The sequence below is a fragment of the Pan paniscus genome, chromosome 6, assembly GCF_029289425.2.
Source record: "Pan paniscus chromosome 6, NHGRI_mPanPan1-v2.0_pri, whole genome shotgun sequence".
NCBI classification, from domain to species: Eukaryota; Metazoa; Chordata; class Mammalia; order Primates; family Hominidae; genus Pan; species Pan paniscus.
Window position 1 is genome coordinate 180,689,618 of NC_073255.2, and position 12,983 is coordinate 180,702,600.

Here is a 12,983-nt window from a genome sequence, read left to right on the forward strand (position 1 = left end):
AGAAATCCACAAAGTAAAGAAGACACTAAATAAGAAAAAAAAATTGAGAGATATCAGCAACATTTCAGGAGCTAGAAAGCAAATTTCTTCTTTTCCCTGGCCCTGCACTCCTTATCTCTTTTCTTTTTAAGGTCCAGAGCTACCTCGGGCTCTAATGAATTTCTCTCTCCAACTCCAGCACTCACAGGGGTGGGGAGCTCTCTTTAGGCAGATTGTTCATTGTGGTTAGAAAGTGGTTGTCAGACCACTGGCCAGAAAAAGATACCAATTGTGTCAGCTTCAGAACAAGCCAGGGAGAAGAAATTATAAGCTGTCTTTCCCAGGGCTATGCCAGGTAGCTGAGCAGACAGTAAGAACAGCTTGCGGCTTTCATATTAACAATGCACACACGGAAATCTCCACTCTCACCCTTGGGTAAGGGGAGATAGAGAAATGCATTGCAATTCTACAGGTTTTGCTGCACAATGCTTAGTATCCTCACTAAAGATCTATTATTAATGCTTCTGGGAAGTAAAATTTCTAAGTTAAAAACCAGGATAAGGTCTGTCTTCCTCCAACTAAAGACAAGACAAAAGTTCTAAGAAGGTTACCGAAGGTTGTGGTAGAATTCCAAACCCGGAGAGCAAGCAGCCCACTATAAAGCAACATCTCACTGGGGACTGGTATAAAAAAGTCTCACTGCCCATGCTCAGACCAGATTATGCACACAGAACATTCCAATGGTCTCCTAAGTTGCCTGGACCAGGAGCTATTGCTCAAACAGAAGTTGAAATGGGCAAATTGGAATGAGTAAGTAGAGATTTAATCACATTTACAAGCCCATAAAGTGGGATCAAAGTTCTCTCCATCCAAAGGTGGCATCACTGAAGACTCAAATGTAACCCTGTTGGGAAATTAAAGTTTGGTGAGCCCCTTCCCATGCTCCAGGGACAAGGAGATAAAACTTTTATTTGCAAAGTTGAATGTAGGTTAGGATATTAGGTGCATACATGACCATACAGAGGGGGAGGGAAAATAAAAGAAATCCAATAAACAAAATATAATTGGCCGCCTGAGATTTCATCCCTAAAGTTAGAGAAAGTTATCTGTTCCAACTGCACTTTCTTCAAATTCCACGACTTTCCCAGCCCTGCCATCCTTCCAAGGTACAGGATGGCGTTCTTCACTCTCCACAGGTGAGTCAGGAATTTTCCTTGATTCTTCAACATTTAATTATCAACACGAATGATGAAACCAGGTTTCTGTAATCCCTGGCGTTCTCCCATAGTCTTCAGGCCTGAGGGTAGGTGGCTTGATAAAGTTGTCAACCAGTGGAAATCTGTCCTAAGAAAATGTGTTCTGGGTATTCAAATTAGGAAGCCAGAACTTTTCAAGTGATTTAAGGGTTCTCAACCTTTAGGATGGGGCTAAGCTTCCTAAGGAGTGAGCACCAGGTCCTTTTTCCTTTATGACCATTAATTCTTTCTTAGAGAAGAGTTAGACTTTTCACTTTCTCCCATAGATAGCTTACAATAAGTTTCTTCATTTGTTGATTCTTATTTACATTTCAGTATCCACTTCCCTTTCCCCATTTTCTCATTTTGTATAATTTTCTCTCTCAGGTATTTATCCATCTATTTATTTATTTAAATTTGGGATAATTTTTTTGAGAAAGGCTTTTAATATATATATATATATCACAGTACATGAAGATTTTTTTAAATTGAGATGAAATTTACACAACATAAAATTAACAACATTAAAGTGTACAATTCAGAGACATTTAGTGCATTCACAGTATTGAGGTTCCATGTTTGTATGTGTACAGGCAAGGAGGCATGAAAAGTAGTGTGTGGAAAGCTTGAGCATGTGAGTGTGTCTGTATGTGGAATCCAAAGGGGGCGACATGGAGAGCATTCTTCTGATTATGCAAAGAACCCCTGGTTCTTTCCTCCCTCTACAGGGATTTTGAGGTAACCATGTGGCCACTCAGCATTATACCTCTGCCTTTGGCATGATTAGCAAGTAACCTGGAAACACAGCCCCCTTTTTATTCTAGTGTGACTGTAACTACACAAATAGTGGGAGATATGTTGGCATGATCTATAGGCTCTCACCACTACAAAGAATAGATTCTAAGTTCCCGACGGGAAACAGCTAAGAAGGAACAAATCTTTCCAACTGGGTAAGACTCATCTCTTCAGTACAGGATCTCGTATCAGTCTTCAACTTTTTCTTGTTTTACCTACACAAAACTATGCTGAAGTTCAAATTTTCTTCTGAAGGCTAATTTTTAAATATAAGTACTCAGCTTTATCTACTTCTGATATTAGCTCATTTGTAATTAACAAGTTAAAATTGTATACATTTATGTGTACAACATGATGTATTTATGGTGTACATGTTTTGATACCTGTATACATTGTGGAATGGATAAGCCAAGCTAATTAACATATGAATTGCCTCATGTGCTTATTATTCTTTTGGGGTGAGAATACTTAAAATCTACTCTGTTAGCAATTTTCAATTATATCATGTATTGTTATTAATTATAGTCACCATGACGTATAATAGAGCTCTTGAATGTATTCCTCCTGCCTAATTGAAATTTTGTATTATTTGACAAACAGCTCCATCGTATTCCCATTATTTTCCATAATCAGAGCTCTTTAATTTTTATTAGAGGGGAAATACAGTCTCTCCAACATGTACCCACTGTAAGCTGTTGTGCTCATTACTGTATCAGACATAAAGCATGATTACATTTTCAAATGTGTGAAAGAGGCTAGTTAATCATATACAACAAAAAGAATCTCTAAATGAGGAAGATGCTGGTGTTTCTCCTCTTTGACCTGTTGCCCATGAGGCTTGAAAGCCAAATGTCACCTTCATGGGCAAGTGGGGATAAGCGTACTCTGGTGCACTGTGACTCTTGGAATAGTCAGTCTCTGAACTGAATGAGATCAAAAGTAGAAACTCAGTTAGTCCTCTTGATTCATCTGATTTTTACATTCATTTACTCCTCGGCCTTTAAACCAGGCTTATCCAACCCATGGTCCATGGGCTGCATGGATGGCTTTGAATGTGGCCCAACACAAATTCATAAACTTTCGTAAAATATTATGAGATCATCTTTGCAATTTTCTTTTTAGCTCATCAGCTATCATCATTGTTAGTGTATTTTATGTGTGGCCCAAGACAATTCTTCTTCCTTTGAGGCCCAGGGAAGCAAAAAGATTGGACACCCTGCTCTAAACAGTGACTATCATTGTGCATGACACAAGGCCATGCTATAGATAGGAGTGGCACAATGGATGCACACCAGATTCACAGATAATCCTTGGTTTCCTACTGACTCCCACTTTCTAGGCATATCGCCTCCTTTTCTCACCTGTAAAATATAGACAACAAGCAAAAGTTTGAAATGATGTTGTGATTACACTGTATTATATTATGTGAATAGATGTATATTTAGCGTAATGACTGGCACAGAGTATGTTCTCAGAAAACAGTAAGTATAAGGTTATCCCAATGTCATATAGAGATCAGTGCACTCACAACTTAATTATTCTCCTAATATTCTTTCCACCCCATGAACTTTGGACTTTGCCTAGCCAAGAGTGCTTCAGGAGCTTGCTTGTTTTCTTCCCACCACTTTCCACAAAAATAGTAGACAAATTGAAGAAAATTTTCTGAAACCAAATCCAATCATTCAATGATTTACTGGGCAATTGAGTCGGGTAAGTTATTTGAAACGATTTTACGAAGAAACTGGTTTTGCTTTGACTTTAATGCCTGTCACCTTAAAAAATATCAAATATATTTTTTGTGGGGAAAAAACCCAAATCGACTACATTGTTTCTGAGCAAAAACAACATGGCTTGAAGTATAAATACTCTCCTTTTGCATAGGTTTTTGGAGAAAGGTAGAAAAATACCACATTTCGTTTGTTCAATGTTTGTTCACTTTTTTTCTTTAAGCCTTTGTTATAGAAGTGTCAAGTATAAATGAATCCAACCTTAACCATAATTTCCACATGGATGCCACCTGTGTGCACGTCGTCCTCAACGATAGTATCTGGAAAACTTGCTGCATCACAGTTGCGTTTGAGCTCTTGGTAGGCAGCACTAAAGAAAGGGTATTTGAAGTAAGACTTGCATACGATGTAGGACAAATCACTGGTATTCCTTTAAAGAGCAGGTCACCATAGAAACATTTCCGAGAAATTCTTCATCCCATTTTGGTATGTTTTAAGTTTTAGTTGTGATATACATAGTTGTTTAGTTCATTTGTTTAAATCCTATAACAAAATAGTAAACATAAACAACTAGTACTTCCTTCAGTATTCATACTGTCAGCAATAAGCAATTCTTGAAGAGAGAGTGTGTATGTGTGTGTAATATATATAAGTGTGTGTGTGGATAGATAGATAGATAGATGATAGAGAGTTATAATTCCCTTCTAAACCTGAAGATTTGCAGATATCTGCAGCCATCATGATGTTAGGTGAGAAGGAGAAAATGAAGGAAAAAAGCAAACGCTCCCATATGGAGGAAATATAGTTCAAATCTTCAGATTTAAAATAACACCCCCAGAGAAGATACTTATAATGAATTTTTTAGAAAACTCCGTTGCCTGTCAAAATGAACCCAGCAACCCCCTTCAATCTGAACTGTATTCTGAGAACTACAGTGTAGGAAGCCCTAGGTAGGGAACAAAGTAGTAGGAAGAGGAAGAACGGATGGGTCTTACACTTAGTGGTATTATGTAATATAGTCTCTTCAGCTGTTGGTAAATCTCTAAAAAGCATTCGGGTACCACAAGTACATTTACACCAGGATAGATGGACATTGTAAACATCACCAGTGCATATTTGTATCAGGCCTTTCATGACTAGGAAATTTCCTGACTCATATGTCTCTAGAACAAATACTTTTTATGCTAGTATAAAATGGGGCAGAACAAAAAGAAATTGATGTACAAATAGATATAGCACAACAGAAAATTACAAGAAAGGAAACAAAATAATTAACAATGTTATTATTTTTAGTTATGGGGATTAAAATCTGTTAACTCTGAACATTCGAGCAAAATATTGCTCTTAATTATAAATTACCTATTTGTGATAAAGATTTTGAATCCTTTTATCTTTTCACACCATGAACAACCTTACACCTTTAAGCATTGTGCATTTTTTTCCCCAGTCTTATAGCTGAGCATTAATTGTCTGATGATTTTGGGATGGATGACTGAAAACTCTCAGTGCAAGGTATTGAATGTGGTGCCTCATGTTATGTGATCATTTTCACGAATTTTTATTTGACACCCAGTTTCTGAAAGCTCTATGTTTTTAATAAATTCCTTGGTGTCTCGGACCCTATTAAAAAAACAATACTAAATCCTGAATATTTTATGAGCAACCATCTGAATATTGCTGTCTGCATAATAATGAACTTTAAAGTACCCCTATCCCCTGTGTTATAAGTCATGTGATCTCTGACAGTCATTTCAATAGTTTTTAGGCTGAGACTAGAACCTTTCAATAAATTCAACTGTAGTATGCTGTCCCTTATGGTTACATCATGACTAGGGTAGAGCCATTGGAATGCCAACCAAATTTTGGTGTAAATCCTTTATGTACTTTTGCAAGATTCTCTCCAAGACCTCATACCCTGTCTAAATTCTTTGGTTATGAATCACTTCCTTCAGTAACTAAGCAAATATTTTAAAAGTTTTTAGTTGGTGTTCAAAGAACTACTACTAATGTGAGGTGATATCTTCTTGTGATTTTTCTTAGCATTTCTCTGGTAATTAGTGATGCTGAACACTTTTTCATATACCTGTTGGCCATTTGTATGTCTTCCTTGGAAAAATATCTATTTAGTTCCTTTGCCCATTTTTAACCTTTTTTGGGCTGAGCTGTGGGAATTTCCTGTATATTTTGGATATTAATCCCTTACCAGATACATGGTCTGAAAATACTTTATCCCATTCTGTAGGTTGCCTTTTCATTTCATTGATTGTTTCCTTTGCTGTGCAGAAGCTCAAAAAAGTAGTTTTTTTAAAAAAAAAAACAAACAAAAAAACACTACTACCCATGTCACTATGTTCTAGAATTAAAGCCTTATCTTCTATCTTTCTATCTTCACTGGTGAGAACTGATCCATTTTCTACAAGAAATGAATAAACTATCCTATCCCTGAGAAAACATCAATATTGAGTAATAATCTGACGTCACTAACCACTTCATTAAGTTCACCTTGTGGGGGATAAGAGATTAATTTTAGCAATTTTGTATATCTTATCTTCGTGCAACACCTGATCCCTGGAAGTTGGCCACGTTGCGTTGGTCTTGGCTTACTGGGCCCCTTGCATGAGTTGGCAGGGAGGAAGCATTTCCACTTGACACTCTAAAGGCAAAAGGGCAAATTACAGAAAACAAACTCAAAATTGTTCAGTTATAAAATGTCTATGAAGACTACTCAAAATGTTCAAGATCTCATGGATGCATTCCACTGAGGAGAGGTGAGTAGAGTTGTGTCTGAGATGTCCAGAGGAAAAACCCAATAAACAAAAAGAAGTTAGATGGTGGTGAACAGCAGTCAGAACTCAGACATATATTTCATATGGATAAAAAAACTTTCTCATTTCTTCTGTAAAAACTACTAAACTGAATAAGACTTTAAGTCTAAATACTGCATTAATTTCCTTCCCCTATTTAAGAGCAGATGTTTGGGAAAAGAAATTATATTCCAATAAACTGAATTTTAAGAATGTAACTTCTTTTTTCCTTGATTTCCCTGCACAGCTTGGTCCCACTGTGGTCCTCATGCCTGGATGCATTGTTCAAGCAGAGTTTGGATGGTGATTTGGCTGAGACATTCTAGGTGGACTTTATGTTCAGATGGGTGGGTTCTCCATATGCCCTACGAATCATCTTCTAATCCTTCATTTCCATGACTGGTTATTTCTACATCTTTAGTGTGGTCCTTGGAAGCTCATGGGTCAGGAAAATAAAAACCAGACATGGGTGAGTGAGTTCATTCTGCTGGGGATTTCCAGTGATTGGGGCATTCAGGTATCCCTCTTCGCCCTGATCCTGGCCATGTATTTGGTGACTATTGTAGGAAACACCCTCATTCTTCTTCTGATCAGACTGGACAACGGGCTTCATACCCCCATGTACTTCTCCCTTAGTGTTCTGTCATTTGTGGACTTTTGTTATACAAAGAGTATTGTCCCACAAATGCTGTCCCACTTGCTCTCAGCCCGAAAGTCCATCCCATTCTACAGTTGTGTGCTCCAGCTCTATGTTTCTCTGGCATTGTGTGGGTCTGAGTTCTTCCTGCTGGGGGCCATGGCCTATGATCGCTACGTGGCCGTGTGCCACCCACTGCACTACACGGTCATCATGCATGGAGGGCTGTGCCTGGGGCTGGCGGCCGGCCGCCTGGTGGCTGGCTTCTCAAATTCACTGATGGAAACAATTATCACCTTCCAGCTTCCCCTGTGTCACAGTGTTATCAATCACTTTGTCTGTGAGACCTTAGCAGTGCTACAGCTAGCCTGTGTGGACGTCCCCTTCAACAAGGTCATGGTGGCCATCTCAGGGTTTCTGGTGATCTTGCTTCCCTGTTCCCTGGTTCTATTCTCCTATGCTTGCATAGTTGCCACCATTTTGCGCATTCGTTCTACCCAGGAACGCCGCAAAGCCTTTGGGACCTGTGCCTCTCACCTCACTGTGGTTTGCATGTGCTTTGGGGCTACCATCTTCACCTACCTGGGGCCACAGTCGGCCTCCTCAGCAGAGGAAGAGAAGATGATTGCTTTCTTCTATGGAGTGGTGTCACCCATGTTGAACCCCTTGATCTACAGCTTGAGGAATAAGGAAGTTATGGCTGCTGTCCGGAAAGTTTTAGAAAGATGCAGATAAAGGGTCAAGACTCTAAGAACCTCTTGTTATCTATCATCAAAACCAAAAAGGAGATAAGATAATTGTAGACAGGACTCCCACACTTACACTAAAAGAAGACTATTACGGTCAAATCCTTGCATTTGAACCAAGTGTTCCTCCAAATGCTTAATTTGTTTTATATAGCCCAATATCTGAAGATATACATGTTAGGGATCAATAATATGGCTTCTTTGTAGATATCTTCTCTCAGATATCCAGTGACTTGGGGGCTTCACCTGCCCACTTTTGGTTTTATCAGTTTGTCAGTGCATAAAGGAATGGTCCCCAGCTTCATCAAGCAGACCTGACTCCTGATCCTTGTTCTGTCTCTCACTACCTGTGCTCTCTGGCAAGTTATTTCAATAATATATGCCTTAGTTTTCTTTTTTGTTAGATAAGAAAATTGTACCTAGCTTCCTGAATGGAAGCCACTTTTAATGGAAATAATTTCCTCATGAAACAAACATAAGGATATGCCACACTTATTAATAAACACTTATTAATGCATTTATTTCAGTACAGTCAGATTGTGAGAGGCAGAAAATATTGAGAAATCATGGTTTAAATAAAATAGACATTAATTTAGATTTAGGCAAGGTAAGCCTGCCTAACTTAAAGTTATAGGAATTGAGGCTTCTTCTGTTTCTAATGCAGTATTCTAGGCATATAACTTCTACCTCATAGTTCAAGAAATGGCTTGAATTTCAGCCAACACATTCACATGCTGTCCATTAAAAATAAAGAAGAGGCCAGGTGGGGTGGCTCATGCCTGTAATCCCAGCACTTTGGAAGGCCAAGGTGGGGGAAATCACTTGAGGTGAGGAGTTTGAGACCAACCTGGCCAACATGGTGAAACCCTGTCTCTACTAAAATACAAAAATTAGCCGGGCATGGTGGTGCATGCCTGTAGTCCCAGCTACTTGGGAGGTTGAGGTGGGAGAATTGCTTGAACCCGGGAGGCAGAGGTTGCAGTCAGCTGAGATCATGCCACTGTACTCCAGCCTGGGTGACAGAGTGAGACCCTGTCTCTAAAAATAAATAAATACATAAAAATAAAGAAGAGAGGAAGGAGCATACCCACTTCCTTTAGAGACCTTTTAAAAAACTCACACAAAAAAATTGTTGCACAAATTCTGCTGGCAAAGTTAAACTTAGTTACTTGGCCACATACATACTCAAAGGTGATAAGTGTTACTGTTAGTAATCATGTGCCTAAAACACAATCAGAGCTTCTGATATTAAGAAGGAAGAGGAGAATAAATGTTGATAGATCTAATAATTTGTGACCATAGTATTTGCAAGAAAATTAAACACATCAGGTCAATGAAAGACGAGGTGATAGGACAGCAGAATGAGATACAAAAGGAGCTAAGGATTACAGGTAAAGTAGGGACACACACACACACACACACAAACTGTTTCAGATTTTAAAAGGACATTAAAGCAGTAAACAGCAAAAATTAATAATATAGAAAAGTTAATCTGTTGTTTGGAATCCAAAAGAAGATAACTGATACAGACAAAAAAGAAACAACATATGGATAATTAGTATTTCTGATGAAAAGACTGAATAAAAATATTTTTTACTTTTAACTATAATTTATAAAAATGTCATTTAAATAAAGGAAGAATTTGTTATTTAGATGAAAGAGCCTTGCCATGTACCTGAAAATTAAAGAAAAGTATTTATGGATATATTGGTAAAAATGACTGAATTTCAAGTATAATGAAAGGATAATAAAGATTCAGAAAACAAACAAAACAGAAAAGTCACTTAGAAAAATGTTAAGCAAGTGCATTAATTTTCTAGTGCTGTGTAACAAATTGTAATAAATTTATAAGTTTAAAATAACATAAATTTTTTATCTTAACATTCCTGCTGTTGAGAAGCATAGCCGAGTTCTGAACTCAGGGTCTCACAAGGCTCAAATCAAGGTATCAGCTGGGGTCGTGATCTCTTCTGGGACTCAGAGTCCTCTCTCAAACTCACCAGTCATTGGAAGAATTCATTTTCTTGCATGTGTGTGACTGAGGTACCCATTATCTTGTTTGTTGCTGGCTGGTGGCTCCTCTAAGCTCCTGGAGGCCACCCTCAAGTCCTTAACCCATGGCCCACTCCTCTCACGACATGGCAGCTTGCTTCATCAAGAATGACAGGAGAATCTCTATTGTGTCAAATCTCTCTGATGGCTAAGAAAGTCTGGACACTTTTGAAGTTCTCACCTGATTAGGTCAGGCTCACTCAGGATAATCTCCCTTTTGTGTAAATCCAATTCAGCTGATTAATTACATCTTCGAATTCTGTTTTTCCATGTAGTGTAACATTATCACAGGAGTGAAATCCCATCATATGTCACAAGTCCTGCTCATATTGAAGGGGAGAGTATTGTACAGGACATGTACACCAAGAAGTGAGACTCTTGGGGGCCAGGTTGGAATTCAGCCTATGACAGCTAGAATCGGTCTTTGAAATATTAGATGACAGGGACAATAACATCTTTCTATAGAATCCTGAGTGAACATATTGTTAAATAAAAATTGTATACCTAGTTAAGCCATCATTCATTTTTAAAGGCGATAGATATATACAATTCCATATGCAAAAGTTCAATAAAATTATTACCCATATACCCTTCATGATGACTGTAAAACCTCTAACAAAAATGTAGGCCAGATGCGGTGGCTCACACCTATAATCCCAGCACTTTGGGAGGCCTAGGTGGGTGGATAAACTGAGATCAGGAGTTTGAGATGAGCCTGGCAAACATGGTGAAACCCCGTCTCCACTAAAAATTAGCTGGGTGCGGTGGCAGGTGCCTGTAATTCCAGCTACTTGGGAGGCTGAGGCAGGAGAATCACTTGAACCCTGGAGGCAGAGATTGCAGCAAGACGAGATTACGCCATTGCACTCCAGCTTGGGAGACAGAGCAATAATCCGTCTCAAAAAAAAAAATGGTAGGAACAACTTAGGATGGCTTAAAATAAAATGCTGGGAGGCATGAAAGTTAAGTTGTGATAGGATAGGTAGCAAACTAAAGCCTTTTGAGTAGATAATTGAGTTTTTAAAAAGACTGCAAATTGACAAGGCAGCCACTCCAGCTCAACCAGAAAAAGTGGCAAGCTGCGACTTGACTAACTGGCCACGTGGGTGCTTGAACCAGCCAATGAGGCAGCAAGAGAAGGATGTGAGCGTCACTCTGGGCTCTGCAGAACTCCAGCCCCTGCCACTGCCTCACTCCTATGCTCGGTGCTGCAAGCTGGAATTTTTCTACACTTAAAACTTCCAGCAGTTGGAAGTTCAGTTGGATACACCCCTTCAGACAGATGTTGGGGGTGGGCAGTCGTAGTGGAAGCTTTCATTTCCATCAACTTCTCTTAGCATTTCTCAAATATATTACTGTCTTCTTCAAAGAGATGGAAGGTATACTCCATGCCACCACCAGCAAAGTGTCACAGATATGCTCCATCATGCTGCCTGTCATGTATGGTGGAGGTCTCATCAGCAGTATCCTGGTGAATAATTTGGCAGTTGTTCAGTCATGATTGTTGATGTTGCTTGTCAGGCTGTAGCTTGATTGTGGCTTCTTTCTGTAACATTATACAGGAACTTTACTTGTGTACAGGAATCATTGGAGGTCTTGGGCTTTCCTTTAACTTGAACCTAGCTCTGACCATGATTGGCAAGCATTTCTATAGGAAGTGACCATTGGCCAACAGACTGGCCATGGCAGGCAGCCTCTCTATGCTGGACTCCTCAGTAAGGCTTTCTTTGGTATCTATGGATGGAGAGGAAGCTTCCTAATTCTTGGGGGCTTCCCTACTAAACTGCTGCGTAGCTGGAGACCCGATGTGACCAATAAGGTCCAAGCCAACAAAGGCAGGGAAAGAGGTCTAAAGAATTCCTTCAGGAAGCTGAAAAATCAGATGCAAAAAAGGTGCAGGTGATACAATACAGATCTTATTGGAGGACACCCAAAAGAAGGGAAATGATTAATCTTCCAAACAATTAATACATTCTTGTACTCATCCCTGTTTACTCAGAGAGATTGTTTTGCTGTACCTCTCTGGAAATGTGCTCACATTTTTCTGGACTCTTTACACCTTTGGCCTTTCTCAGTAATGATGGCAAGAGTCAGTATCACTCCAGGAGAAGTCTGCCTTCCTTCTTTCCCTTCTGGCTTTTGTTGACACACAGTAAGGCCTTCTATGGGACTTGCAGCCAACACAAAGCAGATAAGGCCTCAAGTTCTCAAGTTCAGTATTTCTTTGCTGCTTCCATTATTGTGAACGGAATGTGCCATTTGCTAGCACCTTTATCCACCAGCTATATTGAGTTCTGTGTCTCTGTGGGATTCTTTGGATTTACCTTAGTGGCTCAGTTCCATATTGTTTGAAATACTGATGGATCTCATTGGACCCAGAGGTCCTCCAGCACTGTGGGTTTGGTTTACCATTGTGGGATGCTGCTGTGTGGGATGCTGCTGTGTCCCCCTGGGGCCACCATTTTTAGGTAATCTCAATGACTTATTGAAATTACAAATAGACATATGGGCATATGGCATAATCTTAATTATTGCAGGTGTCTAGCTCTTCATTGCTAGGTGATAGGTATCAATTATCAACTTTTGGTAAAAGAATAGAAAGCAGAAGTGAAACAGGAAAAGGAAAGTAAAAAGAGAAGAACAGCATAGATGTTACTGAGAAGCCCAAAGAAGTTACTAAAGAAGAGGACTCCCCTAACTAGAAAGGCACAGAAGATGGCCCCAGTGAAGAGGAGAGTCCAGACTGTACCCATTCAGCTAAAGGGTAAATGGAGCAGTTCATGACCCAAGATATCTGAAAATATTCTACTGGCCTGGGATCTACCAGTGGTGCTCAATGCAGATAACAGACATTTGTGTGGAAACCATACCAGGTGTTCATTGATGGAATTTTTGTTTCACTCCTTACCAATAGCTTAAATTTAAAATGCCATATGCTTTGGGGAGGGGGTGGTTGATGGTAAAGGATGAGGGAAGGAAGTAGGTTTTGTTTTAATCTTAGCTTTTAA

The 12,983-nt window shown here is 39.2% G+C and overlaps 1 protein-coding gene and 1 pseudogene across 1 annotated transcript; both read left to right on the top strand.

Annotated features, from left to right (window-relative positions):
- Window positions 1–1,315: 1,315 nt before the first annotated feature.
- Window positions 1,316–7,912, top strand: LOC100974233 (olfactory receptor-like protein OLF3). Its single transcript, XM_003820575.4, has one exon. The coding sequence runs from the start codon at window positions 6,980–6,982 to the stop codon at window positions 7,910–7,912; it is 933 nt and encodes a 310-aa protein (XP_003820623.3). The 5' UTR covers window positions 1,316–6,979.
- Window positions 7,913–9,256: 1,344 nt separating this feature from the next.
- Window positions 9,257–12,520, top strand: LOC100973887 (monocarboxylate transporter 1-like; annotated as a pseudogene).
- The last annotated feature ends 463 nt before the right edge of the window (window positions 12,521–12,983 follow it).

What these genes read in the sequence shown, in the direction of transcription:
- LOC100974233 (XM_003820575.4), top strand. Translation starts at nt 6,980, where the DNA reads ATGGGTCAGGAAAATAAAAACCAGACATGGGTGAGTGAGTTCATTCTG.